Source organism: Dreissena polymorpha, unplaced genomic scaffold, assembly GCF_020536995.1.
Source record: "Dreissena polymorpha isolate Duluth1 unplaced genomic scaffold, UMN_Dpol_1.0 chrUn068, whole genome shotgun sequence".
Classification (NCBI taxonomy): Eukaryota; Metazoa; Mollusca; class Bivalvia; order Myida; family Dreissenidae; genus Dreissena; species Dreissena polymorpha.
In genome coordinates, this window is record NW_026273382.1 from 118,108 (window position 1) to 133,006 (window position 14,899).

Here is a 14,899-nt window from a genome sequence, read left to right on the forward strand (position 1 = left end):
AATATTTGTTTACAATTTTAACCAGTGAAAATATTATTATGCAAATTGTTTACAAACAAGCTTTAAACGATTGTAATAAAGGTTTTACAAATTGGGTCACACATGTCAGAACATGTTAAATAATTATGGATTTGGTTATGTATTTGAAAATCCAAACGTTGTGCAAATAAATAGTTTTATTAGAGAATTCAAATGTAGACTTGTTGACAATTTTAGACAAGAGTGGTATGGTAAACTGAATAGCAGTCCTGTATTAGATATGTATAAAGTTTTTAAAACCTCTTTTGAATATGAAGAATATTTTGACTTACTTCCTAGACGTCTGTGTTTATTTTTTTGTAAGAATAAGAGTCTCTGCACATCCCTTGAGAATTCAAACTGGTAGATATGCCCAACACAATATTCCACGTAATGAACGATATTGTTTATGTTGTAATGACACTGATTTAGTAGACGAATATCATTTTATATGTATATGCCGATGTTACATTGATTTAAGAAAAAAATATATAAGTAATACATTTTATATTAACCCATCTGTGTATTAATTTCACATATTATTAGTTTCTTGTGATAGATTAGTAATTTCCAATGTATGCAAATATATAAAAGAAGCTCTAGTTGTAAGAAATACAATCCTAAATAATACTGTTGAATAGATTTCACCACCCCTCGTTAGAACTTACGTGTTCTCACCATATATTATGTTTATTTGTATTGATTTTATGTTATATAATGTTATGTTATTATTCGCATTCACATAACAGAATATGATGTGTATTTTTAGTATTAAGACGATGTACTATTGTATAAGTCTGAATAAACTATGTCTGTCTGTCTATAATATATTAATACGATCTTTAACCCATTTATGCCTAGCGTCTAGAAAAAAGGCCTTGGCAAACAGCGTAGACCCAGATGAGAAGCCGCGTGATGCGGCGTCTCATCAAGGTCTGCGCTGTTTGCTTGAAGAAATTTCTGTAAGAAATATTCTTAATATAGAATTAATATACTAGACATCCCTAATTGTTTAAATAAATTGATCCGATTGAGAAGGATGTGAGAGCCTACTAGGCATAAATGGGTTAATAACGTGATTGATTATTATAGTGTGTCTTTTGTCTCAAATTGACGACATTTTGCAAGTGATGCAAAAACACGTATTCTGGTATAACAATATTTGTTTGTTTGTTAAAATATTTGTGTGTTCGTATTCTGGTATGTTCAGTTTGCATAGTTTGTCACAGTGATTGGAAAGCCGACTAAATACTCAATATGGCATTTTCCTATACTATTGATTTGATCACAGCTTAAGGCTGATGAATTGCACGTCCACAAGATTATTGGTATCGGTATATATTTTGCAAAGAACATTAGTAGGTGCCGAACACATAATTATACATAACTCTACATCAATACGGCTTCAAAGAAGATAAAAGTGCATCGGTAGTTTTTCTTTTGTGGCGTTAAAAAAACAAGTTGTCTGAATTGTACCGATCATTTGAAGTTTGAACGTGAACATAATAACTAAAGCAAGAACAATCTGACTATATAAACGAAAGGATCATATATATTGCGAATATTAACACTGGTAAATTGTGCATTTCGAAGAATAAATCTTTTAAATTCGCGCTATTTCTAACACCTAACATTTTTTTGTTTAAGTATAACCTTACTAGCGGCGTAGCGTTGAAATACACAACTATGTACCCGAGCAACGATTTTAACGAATCAATTGGAAAAGAATCGCAATCAGGTGATAATCGTCAAATAGCTCTCGGGGTTGTGTTTGTGTTGCTGATGTTATGTGGACTTTTATTAAACTCGGCTGTGTTGTTCACTTTTAAGTCGACCCCTAGACTTCGGACGCACCTGAATGTTTTTATTATGGGTTGTGCAGTGGGTGATCTGGTTATGATCATTACAGGATATCCCTTCATTATCATACCCTGCTTCCGAGGGCTTTGGGATTTCGGCGAAGTTATGTGTTTATCACACGGCTTCATTATGACTGTTATTGACGTTGTCAAAATGACAATTCTCGCGGTGATAGCTGTCGACCGCTTCATCGTCATTATGAACTTTAGCATTTCAAAGAAAATTACCCCATTCCATTGTGTAATTATATTGGTGCTATCTTATTTGTATGGATTGTGCGGGCAACTCCTCCTTTGGTAGGGTGGGGTAACTTTAAAATTGAGCCCAGCCGTCTGACTTGTGGTCCAGATTGGAGGAATGAAGATTCCTCTGTGAGGTCATATAATTACGCACTGTATACTATGATTTTCTGTATTTCTGGGACAGTTATCTTCGTGAGCTACGCTGGTATATTTGTAAAGGTAAATGCCTTATTTATAGATAAAAAATGGTTTTTAAGGGTAGGTGTATTTTGAAACATTCGTGAGAAGCCTATCTATTGCTAATGTTAAATCAACTAAAAATGTCGTTTACACAGAGTTTTACGAATACGAGAACATTGTACGCTTATTTATTCACGTCAATTCAAATTTAACTAACTCATTTTCATGAAGCATGTACATATATGAAGAAACTGCAAATACAGCATACACCAAACTGGGTACGGCATGCTAACGATAGATGGTTTAAACATTTACGGAGCTTACTTATTTAATTGCATAAGATGTGTGTATAATTAGACAAGTCTATTTTATGTGCTTTAGCCATCATAGCATATACTTCATTTAAATATATCTATCGATATTTTTTAATAATATGTTATAAAATAAAACGTTTGGTTTGTTAATAATTAATAACTAATAATCAATAATTAATAATTAATAATTAATAATTAATAATTAATAATTAATAATTAATAATTAATAATTCATAATTCATAATTCATAATTCATAATTCACAATATTAATTATTAATTATTTTTATTTTAGAAATAATAAAAGTTAAGCCACCAAATAAATATTGAATTGACAGTGATCAGAGTTTTTAAGTTTTTAAGTGTAAGAGAAATATTAAAAAATGGAATGAATGAAGTTTTAACACTCTACATTATAAGAACAAGTACAGCAAAATTCAAAATGTAGAAACAAAGATAACGAACTTTCAATTATTTCTACAAAAGTACATATAATATTCATTCATATTTAGTGTTTGTTACAATCGTCAGAAGTTACGCAAAACATACTGGATATATCATTAAATACCCGATACACCTTAAATACCAGATTATGGGGCGCAGTATTTTAAGGCCTATTAACGTTGCATGCCGAAATCGTTAATTAGACTTTATGTACTACGCGTACTTAAAACAATAATTTGTTCTTCGTTTACTTCGTTATCACTAAGCCGGGCATGTCGTATTTCTAGTTAAGTAAACATAGAGAAACAGCCGGTTGCCACTCCCATTTATTTTATTAAAATCGTGTCGTTGATGTCGAGGTATTTACCTCCAGTAATTTAAGCCGATAATGTTGTTTTTCATTCCATTCCTATAGATTTACACGTTTTGTTTGTTTATTTCGGAATGTCATCGTGATAACACGTTCCGAAGCTTGAAACCAATAGACTTGTTAAACCTTTCATGTCACAGATCGAATATGAAATACGTAATTGAGATCATCATCATCATCATCATCATCATCATCATCATCATCATCATCATCATCATCATCATCATCATCATCATCATTCATCATCATCATCATCATCATCATCATCATCATCATCATCATCATCATCATCATCATCATCATCATCATCATCATCATCATCATCATCATCATCATCATCATCATCATCATCATCACCATCATCATCATCTTCTTCTTCTTCTTCATCTTCATCTACTTCGTCTTCTTCCTCGTCTTCTTCGTCTTCTTCCGCTTCTTCTTCTAATTCCTCTTCATCTTCATAGTCATCATCGTCATCGATATCATCATCGTTATTATCATCATCCGTGACATATTCTATACAACTAGGCCTTCAGTTTTAAAACTGTCTCTAAGAGGATAGCTTTTAAGTATTTTTAAATAAATATATTTAAATATTCACACAAGTTTGGACTGTATAATCTGTATAGTACTGGTAAACAAACTCACCAAGGTAAATATGTCGATTAAGCCGTGGTATAACTGAAGTACTGTTCGAAATAGAGAAACTTAACAAACAAGGGAGTTAAATTGTTTATTATTTTCTCTACCTACCTAATTATAAATGAAAAATCGATACAATGATGTTTTATATTGAGTAAAAACCCAATATTTGTTGAAGGTACGGAAGCACAGGATAAAAAGGATAAACATTACAGCGACTCGACCATTGGAAATCCACGTGGCATTGTCAGCGTTCCTTATGATCGATGAGATTCGCTTTTTACTTCGCATACATCTGATTCTAATCAGTTTGTTCAAAATGGACGTTTCGATTGTAGTTTGGAAACGCTTATGTATCTCTTCAAATCAAGTCTAAGAGACCAATGCTTGACAATAAAACACACTTTTAATTTATGTTTGGACTGTTTTCATAATTTTCTATAAAACAGAAGCTAAATAACTGTAACAGTTATACTTGCTATTAAATCGCTTTGAAAATAACAGTTTATTGGATCATTATTATTAATCAATAAATACACTTAACGACTTTTGAAGACAGTAATTCGATCTGTAGTTCGTTCATTTGCGCGAAGGCGATAAACACCACACACATAACTTTATAATATTTCTTCCTTTTTTCAGTGGAATATTTTGCTGGTTGGTCGCCATACGCCATTTTATCTATGTGGTCAATGTTCAACGACGTTTCTAACTTGTCTCCAACTGTGGCTATATTTGCCAAGACAGCTTGTGTTTGGAACCCATTAATATACGCATTGAAGAACGTCGAATTTCGGAATGCTGTCTTTAATATACTTCGTCGTATATTTAGGCAAGATGCGGTATTGGAATCTGTAGACGGTAGTCGAGGACGTAAGCCTATTGAAAATTCTCAATCTGCACCGGTGCGTCAAATTGAAAGTAACGTTTAATTACTCTTACTGTTATGTTTTGCAATATCTTTTACAAGAACTGATCAATTGCTAACAAATAAAATTAATTATTTTTCGAAAGTGATCGTACGAGAACAATTATTTAACCGGGGAGGACATCGAGATCACAAAACATATTTAAACAATTAAGTTTTTTCACTAAAAACAATATCTTTAACTACAAATAATATATGACTAACGTTTAAAATGATGTACTCTCTAACAGTAATCATTATGCAAAATTTGAGGACATTGAGATAACAAAAAGACGGTACAAACTTCGAATCGACGATTTATTCCTTTGGTTTATAATGGCATAAAATAAATAATACATCAAAACCGGTCTTGTTATTTGTTGTACGTTAGTTGGTCTTAGTTAGTTGGATCGAGTATGTAATTTTAATAAAACTTAATGTTATGTATTTAAATGCTTACATAAGAATTGGTCTGAACGTCCCCAAAACTGAGATCAGGATTTAAGTTAATATAGTTCTAAAGAAAATTAATATGTTATAGTTTTGAATATAATACTCTTTTTGTCGTCATTCAGTTATTTTGAATAAATTACCCATTATTAAATTATTAGAAATATCAACATGTTATGACAAACGATTGTTCTTTGTAAAGTTCGCTTTATTAAGGTTGTTCGGATGACATAGCAACAAATAAAGCAGTATCAGGAACATAAACGTATAAGTATTTCAATTACCAAAAAGCTATTATTTTAATATTAATGTATACTTCAAGATAGTGAGATAAGATGAAAAATATCACTCTCATAAAAATGTAACTTTGTCACTCCTAAGAACTTTTATTCTACTCAATAAATATACATTCATATCAATATCAATATAAATAAATAAATTCGTAAGTGGTTAACCACTATTCCCAAATATATTGCCTTAATAAGCAGTAACACGAACCGTTTAACGAAAACTCTATAGTTTCAAAGCTATGTTTACGAACTTTATTTCATTATCGTAAGACAGCTCTTTGCTACCACACACTCGATGTTAATTTGAGTCCAATAATTGGAATTTGTAGGTATGATAAATCTATTAATTAAAAAAAAATAATTAGCACAAACTATTCTATTCCGATAACAATTAAACGATCGTGAGCGACATTGTTAAGTATAATCAAGTATGTTTTAAACAATGAATCCGAAATATTGTAAACTGATCATAGTCATTCCGTCATTTTGGGTATTACGTCTGACAAGAGGCTGCTGAAACCGATGAATGACCTTTTAAGGATGGGCATATTTATCTGAAAGTTTACCAGTAGACATAACGTGAGATTACATATTAACTATTCTCTTTAGATTTAATTATGTATTAAGCGTTTAAGGCCTGATCTCGTTAATTAATCTGACAGCTTACCAGCAAACATAACGTGATATTACAGATTAACAATTTTCAATAAACTTGATAATAGATTCAGCGTTGAAGCTCTGGTGTCGTCGCATTACCATGTTTAATATTGAATCAGCTATTTCCTAAGCCACCGTTTGTGCAAGAAAGCTACATATCTTGGGCAGTGTCGTGTGTTTTAGGGGCCGTTTAAGTCCATGTACCAAGGTCGGTATTTTTCGATTTCGCAAAAGTTGTACGTTCAGACTCAGACTTACACAACTGAATTCAAGCAAAAAGGACATTTACAGACTTAGACTAAGTAAGGTAAGCTCAAATACTATATGTACGTGGTTTATACTTATAAAATACAATCAGGACGTAATGTATAAACACTTTAACAATCCAAATTACCTAAGCTTGACGCCACGTGCGTTATAAACATACATGCAATTCGTAAGATTGTTACTTGATCGTACTTATCCGTTAGCAATATGTAAGGGTTTTGAATTGTATAAACGATATCATTTCACAAGAAAGGGTGCCCCTTTGATATACAATATTTGTGATGAAGAATTCAGCCTTACCCGATTCGTCCTTTGCACGTCCCAGTCAACTTCTTCCTTGTCAAAAATTAGATCAATGCTGAGGTTGCTTAACTAATTATGATGATTATTGGTATAAGTAAAACACGTTTAACACATGCACCGCGGGATCATACCCTAAAATCTCTTATCAAAAGACTAACACAGAAACAACTTAAACATTCCGGCAAGTCATAAGGAAGATTTACGTGTTTCATGTGGTAAACGGTACTATTCTAGTAGTTTTAAATCTGAGTCCATCAATGTACATAAATGCGTTTTGAGTATTTCGTTGATCGTTCTTAACGTAAGGGATGTGGTGATAATTGATAAAACAATAAACAGAGACACTGTTTTATTGAATGGCTTTGATTTTGTAATTTAAAAGTAAAAGAGGCTTTGCTATTTGATTTAACAATACACACCTTTCACCAGTTTCTTGTATGAAGGCAAACTGCGAAATCTTTCTACAATAACAAAAACAAATTAGCAAAATCGCGAATAATCTTCAGCTGAAAACTCCCCATAAGACATTGTTGTCAAGATGAAATAAACACGATGATATATTATAACGAATGCATGTTTTGTGGAAGCACTGTATAAACTTTAAATCTCGGAACATAATAACCCCTCATGGCTAACAAGCATAGGTTACATATTAAATACGAAATCAACAAAATGTATTTATTTTACGCTTAACAAATAATCATTTTTTCTATATATGTGCCATTAAAAACCAGGACCTGTACTTAACAATGATATCTTCAGATTTCGAAGCTCATGTTGCAAATCTCTTTATAAAGCTCAACAAGTTTTGCGTTGGAAAAAATATTTTATATAGACGTTCACTGAACCAAATGTCTGGAAATGCCCGTACATTAACAACAGTGAATAAATCAGTAAATTAAATAATCAATAAGTGAAAACCAAACGAATAAATATTATCTGCGACTTAACCAATGTATGCCTAGCTTCCTAAAAAAAAGGACTTTGCAAAAAGCGAAGACCCAGATAAGACGCTGTTTGCTTAAAGGAATTTCAATAAGTAATATTCTAAATACAGAAATAAATATACAAGACATCACTAATTTTGGAAATAAATTGATCCAATTTAGAAGGATTGGAGAGTCCACTAGGCATACATGGGTTAAGAAAAAATATTTTTCTCCCGGCTCAGCAAATGTATAACCTCATCTAAACTACGCATTATTCTGGTTTTGTTTATTTGAAATGTTGGCAAGTGTAAATACAAGCTGACAAAATACGCCTTGTTTTTCGATACCATCGTTCACAACTCAGGACTTACCATAGCACTTCAACAATATGATTGGCCAGTCGTTTGCGTGGTACTTATTTTAAGATTCGTAGAATATACCTGGCTCACCATTCCTCACTGAACAAGAAGGCATTGTGCTAGAGTAAATACTTGATATGGATTTTATTTAGATTACAGTGGTTTAGGAGGGATAACAGACACATTTTGATTGGGTAAATTTACTAAAGAGCTTGCACAATTATATTACACCTTTAACAAGCGCGATATCGACCATAGAAATCGTTGTGTTTAAGTTCCGCTATGTTGAATAACGCAACTATGAACAATTTGAACAAAACGGACGTATTACTTGGGAAACATCACAATACCGATGACAATACCGATGACGAGCGTCACATAGCTATCGGTTTAGTTTTCGTGGTACTAATGGTTCTAGGACTTATATTGAACGTGTCTGTGTTGTTCACATTCAAGTGTACCCCTCGACTCCAGACGCACATGAATGTTTTAATAATGGGTTGTGTAGGGGGTGATTTGGCCATGGTTATAATTGGATATCCCTTCATTATTATACCCTGCTTCCAAGGGCTTTGGGCTTTTGGTGACTTAATGTGTAGATTTTACGGCTTCGCGATGACCACTTTGGCCGTTGCTAATATGACAATTCTTGCGGTAATAGCTGCTGACCGTTTTATCGTTATTATGAATTTCCGTTTCGCAAAGAAAATAACCCCATTAAGATGTGTGATTATATCAGTGCTATGCTATGCATATGGCCTTTGCTGGGCAACAACCCCTTTGCTTGGATGGGGAAATTATGTTTTGGAGCCCAATCGGCTGACATGCGGTCCAGACTGGACGAGTCAAGATCCGTATGTGAGGACCTATAACTACGCTTTGTTTTCACAGAATGTCTGTATTTCTGGAACAGTTGTCTGCATCTGTTACGCTGGAATATTGGTGAAGGTAAACGCTATACTATTATATTAATATGTTTTGGATTAACATTTAGTTCAACATGCACATTTAAAAACCATTTAACTACCTCAATATATCGTAATATTTGGAGAGGAGGGATAAAAAAAAACACACTTGAAACTTCTAAAGATGTTTTTTTCCGTTTTGTACTTCTTGAGGGTGTTTCAAGTGGACTTGTTATAGCCACGATACAATTAGGAGAGCCGTAACTGTGAGATGTAATTATTTGTAATTATTTTGCGTCAGAACTACATTTTCCTGCTTTGTTTAACGTATCACTAGAAAAACAGTGTTATAATGAAACACGTTTGAAAATCAATTATTTGTCCTAGAAGTAAGAATAACTACTCGATAATATTGACTGTTGATATATTGCATATACATTGTTGTAGGAAAATGCTCTTGATAGTTTTATGCATCGCATTGATTTCTGCCTGATATTACGTTCCCTGGTATAATTTTTGTATATCATGATCAACAGGAAGTTCTTATATCAGTCATGTGTGAAGGATTGTTATATTAATCGGAATCAATTATAAAGTAATCATTTACAGTAAAACCGAATCAGATTCAACAAAACAAACAATTTGATACCAATATATAATATATTTTAAGCCAAAAATGAAACACAAACAGCAAAGAACTTGTTTTACAAAAATTAAGCGCGCGTGCTCATGACGTCAATATTAACACGTCAAACGACAAAATGCATATTATTTCCCGCAAAAACTGCAGCTTTTTAGCGTTTTTCATTAAAATAATGGCTCGGCAAGTCTCGCCGTTACATTATTCTAAGCCTTGCTCATATATTACAAAAGGATCAGGCAGTAACCTGTTATTATATAAACATTACACCTAATTGTTTTTTTAATTTAGCCTTAACTTAAGTTGATTACTTGTAACGTTTAACCAGACATTATGTTGCAACCAGCAACTCCAGAATTAGAACGATATGATTAAAAAATCGTTCGTTGTTTTGCGGATATTTATAAAAACATGTATATAGGTAACCTAATTAAACGTACTTTACACTTTTATTCCTTTTTCGGAAGTTCCTGGTTCGAATCGAAGTTTATTTATACCATGTTCAGTTCATGTTAACATATGACCAAAACACAGAACAAAAATACTTCAATAGGTACATAACGAATGGGCTTCATACAGGACACAATTTGCTGTTGTAGGTACGAAAACACAATTGGAGCCGCGGCGTCACTGTGCAGCAGACAATGACTCGGCTTCGCGAGGTTGAAGTTGCATCTTCTGCTTTTTTGATGATAGGTTAGACTTTCTTATTACTTCTCATGCATCTTTTCCGCTGATTTTAAGGCATATTCGCTGTTTTCCTCGTTGAATCGAGTTTGCAGGACTTGTATTTTCAAAGCTGGTTCAACGATGATACTCAATCCCTTTCAATTCCGTATTATATGTATGTTACATTTTTCTCAACAATCTGTTAACACTAGAATATTTTATGTATTTTTGCACATTGCGGCACGTCGCTGTATTGACGAATACTTAAATTTATTGTAGGTAAATATTATCATAGAATTCTTACATTATTAACAGTGGGTTCATCATGTCAGTGTATGCTAACATTCTGTTTGGGGGTAATAATGCAATGATATACATATATCTCACGTCCTACAAAAATGACCTTATCCGATTGGCTTAGAGCGTTCACGTGCCCAAGGTGTATTTTCCATACACCCCGAGTAATTTCCATTCATCCCGAGTAATTTCCATACTTCTATCAACGTAAAAAATGGCGTCTGTTCGATAAACTGCTAGATAAGTATTGTTATTAATATATAATTTATTCTATATAATGTATACTATATACTACATAGTATATAATATATAAAATTATATTTATAATATAATATATATAATACATAATATATATATAAAATATATATATGATATATGAATTATTATACATGATATATGATATATTATACATGATACATGATATATCATATATTATATATAATACATGAGATATGATATGTGATAGATGATGTATCATATATTATATACTAAACGTTATATATTATATAGTTTATAGTATATTATATATCGTATTATATATTATATAATATATTATAAATAATATATTATATGTTATATATTATATTATATGTTATATAGTATATATTATATATTATAAAATATTATATATACTATATTGTATATTATATTATATCATATTATATAATATATTATATTATATATTATATATGATATTATATATATTATAATATATAATATACATTATATTTAATACATTATATATTACATATTATATAATATTATATATTATATTATATATTATATACTTTAAAGGTAGTCGGTGAGATATAATAGTTACACCGTTAGTAACTGATGGTGTATGGGATATACACCCTCCTGTATGTCATACCATACTCGAGCTTCGCTCTCGTATGGTATGAAATTACTGAGGGTGTATATTCCATACATCAGCAGTTACTAATAGTGTAACTTATAATACAAATGGACCACGCTGTGAAAATGGATTTTTATGCATGTGCATAAAGTGCCGTCTTAGATTAGCCTGTGCTGTCCGCACAAGCTAATCAGGGACGACACTCCCCGCTTTCATGCAATTTTTCCGTTCACAGAACGTCGCTTATTAGCGAAAATCAGGTTAATGGGGAAAGTGTCGCTCATGATTAGCCTGTGCGGACATCACAGGCTAATAATGAATGAAACTTTTCGCACATGCATTAAACCCCATTTTCACAGAGCACGGCTCATGTATTATTTGATGTGGGTAAATAAGTCTTTGGATACTTCTAGTCTTTGATGTGGGTTGTATATTAATATTTTACATATCACAACTAATGAAAGTATACAAGGGATTATTTTATACAATGGATTGCGAACTCATGTTCTTGTTAGGCAATTTTAAAAATAAAAATGGAATATTTTCCCGCTTTAAATGTGTTTATAGAAACATGAATGTAAATCAATACTAGACAGATTGCAAAGACATGATTTATGTGAACAGCAACAGTTATGGTTATCATCAATAATGTTGCTACGGTTATAATCAATAATAACCGAATACTTAACATTGTTGATTAAACGGGTTAATATAAAGAACTGCATTTTAGAGAACATTATACAATATTTTATATTTAAGTATCAACATCTTCAAAATACTTAATACTTAAAACAAAACGTTTAATCAATTTGTGTTGTGTTTTAGTCGGATTTTTTGCTAGTTGGCTGCCGTACGCCATCTTGTCTTTGTGGTCAATGGTCAACAACGTTACCAACTTGCCTCCCACAGTCGCCCTGATACCAGCCATGTTCGTCAAGTCGTCTTGTGTTTGGAATCCATTACTTTACGCCGTCAAGAACGAAGATTTTCGGAATTCTCTGATTGAAGTAGTTAAACGTTTTTCAAGAGAAAATACGGTTGCTCCGATAGCAATCGTTACCACAGCTAGTTAAGAATGACGTATTTGTGCAGCATACGTTATTAGCATATACAAAAAATATCAAGATACAAAAATGTGCAGGTAATAGATTAATCTACAGTATTGTATATACCGTGTCATGCGAAAATGTGTCGTATGCATTTGTAGAGTGCAGTCTGATCAGCAATCACCGGTAATGAGACAACATAACACATAACCTTAGGTGATTTTATACCGGACATGGTAGCTCTTGACCACGCTGTAACAATCATCCTGAGCTTCTCTTGCTGCATATGGGAAACGAAAGATTTTCGATTAACGTGGCTCATATAAAATGATACCCCCCCTTTTGATTGGTATTAATAATATGATCATCAGACACATCTGATAAAATAACAAAACATTCTTAATTTTACAGTTATTTTGTATTCAATTTAGAGTGGAATAAAATCGACCAATTACCCATGTAAAAAAACAACAACATTTTTATAATTCGCTTTTTACGCCTTTTTTCAATATTTTGATGTTATTTTAAAAAGTAAATTAATGCCTTTTAAATTGTTGGGCTAATTTAAAATATATTATTCCTTAATGGCAGAGCCCTTTTTTTACCATTACTAAGTCCTAAATGTCCAAATATTGTTTTGTTGAAAACCAATAAGAAACTACTTATTAACATATATTATGTTTATAATATTTGGTTATGTACTGGTTAAATTGCAGATATCAAAATAAACGTCTGTTCAAAATCATCATTAAAAATGCCCTCGAATTATTAAAATCAAGTTTATAATATGGCATGTGTACCATTACTGATACCAATCTAAAATATAATGTGGCTTTTATGTGTAAGGGTTGTAATCAATGAAACTATGTATTATATATGGTATTTCAAATGAAATGCGTATCAAACTTGTGTTTGTTTTCTTACGTGTTTATCTGATAATATATTTAAATTAAGATATGTAGTACCAATAGTACATGTATTGCATGAATTTCTGTGTGCATATAATCCAAAATGTATATTCTTCATATACGATAGTGTTAGCATTGTACTTTGATACACCATCTTATGCATGTAATAAGCGCATTATAGATGTTTTAGTAAATGCTACTATTACATGTATAATTATGTAAATAGTTTATGTCAATTATACGTTAGTGTTATGCACTTATGATCACATGAACAAAACAATCATATTCCATAAGAATTCTAACAGTAGTACATTTAGTGTTTTTGTTTTATATAAATTAAACACCGTTATTCTTTTCTTAATAACCTTGTATAAGCTTATAAGCTTATTAGATTTTTTATATAAATAAATAAAAAGTTATTCATTTCTTAATAAGATTGTAGAAGCTTATATCTACATTTAAAAAGGGCGAATTAGACGACACAAATCTAATACATGTTGTTAGTTAAAAACTAAATCAACTTAATAAATTTTAATAATATTATATTTATTGATATCTGTTCTAACAAATAGTACAAAAAATACTTAATTAAACATAACTTTTCGAAAAGTAATTCTGAAATTAACTATTTACTGATTGCATATGTCTATTTATCTTTGTAATGTTTAGCCAAGCTACCGTTACACATTTTGTGTTTTTTACTTTTATTTTCTTTTTAATTTATTGTGTTTTTTTTTGTTTCCTTCCACTATATGTAGATTATGCTTATGCTTTTTTGTATGTCTCTATTGGAGGCCAGTCGTTTTTTCTCTCATTCTTGTGATTATTTCTTTTTACTTCTTCATTGCTATGGAATATTCATCTTTTTGTATCCCTAACTTTTGTTTTCTATTTTTGTTTATTTGTATGGACATCTTGTGTCTTATAATAGAAACCAACTGGACAGGTTTTAAAATAGAAACTAACTGGACAAGCACACAGAAATTTGCATCACCCTACACCTCATTAAATGATTAAATTATGTACTTTGAATGTAAAAGGGCTTAACAATAAAGACAAACGCATAAAAATCTTCAAATGGTTAGACGAGAAAAAATGTAGTATATGCCTATAACAAGAACGTCACTTGACACTTTCTTTAGCACAAACCTTGAAAGCTGAATGGGACGGAGACATCTATCTCGGTGGACAACATAATAATAAACAAGGCATTGCCTTTCTGATAAAAAAATAATATACGGGTCACAGTCGATATCGTTATGGAAATAATAATTGGCAGACAAGCAAGTATAGATATCAAAATACACTAAACACAAATAACATTAATCAACGTCTACGGCCCTAATAT

The 14,899-nt window shown here is 31.5% G+C and overlaps 1 protein-coding gene across 1 annotated transcript; it reads left to right on the plus strand.

The window, feature by feature from the left end:
- Window positions 1–1,704: 1,704 nt before the first annotated feature.
- Window positions 1,705–12,544, plus strand: LOC127863960 (opsin-5-like; the record flags this gene model as incomplete). Its single annotated transcript, XM_052403635.1, has 2 exons — window positions 1,705–1,891; window positions 12,357–12,544. Coding segments are annotated over exons 1-2 (375 nt in total), but the record flags the coding sequence as incomplete, so codon positions are not given.
- Between the last annotated feature and the right edge of the window lie 2,355 nt (window positions 12,545–14,899).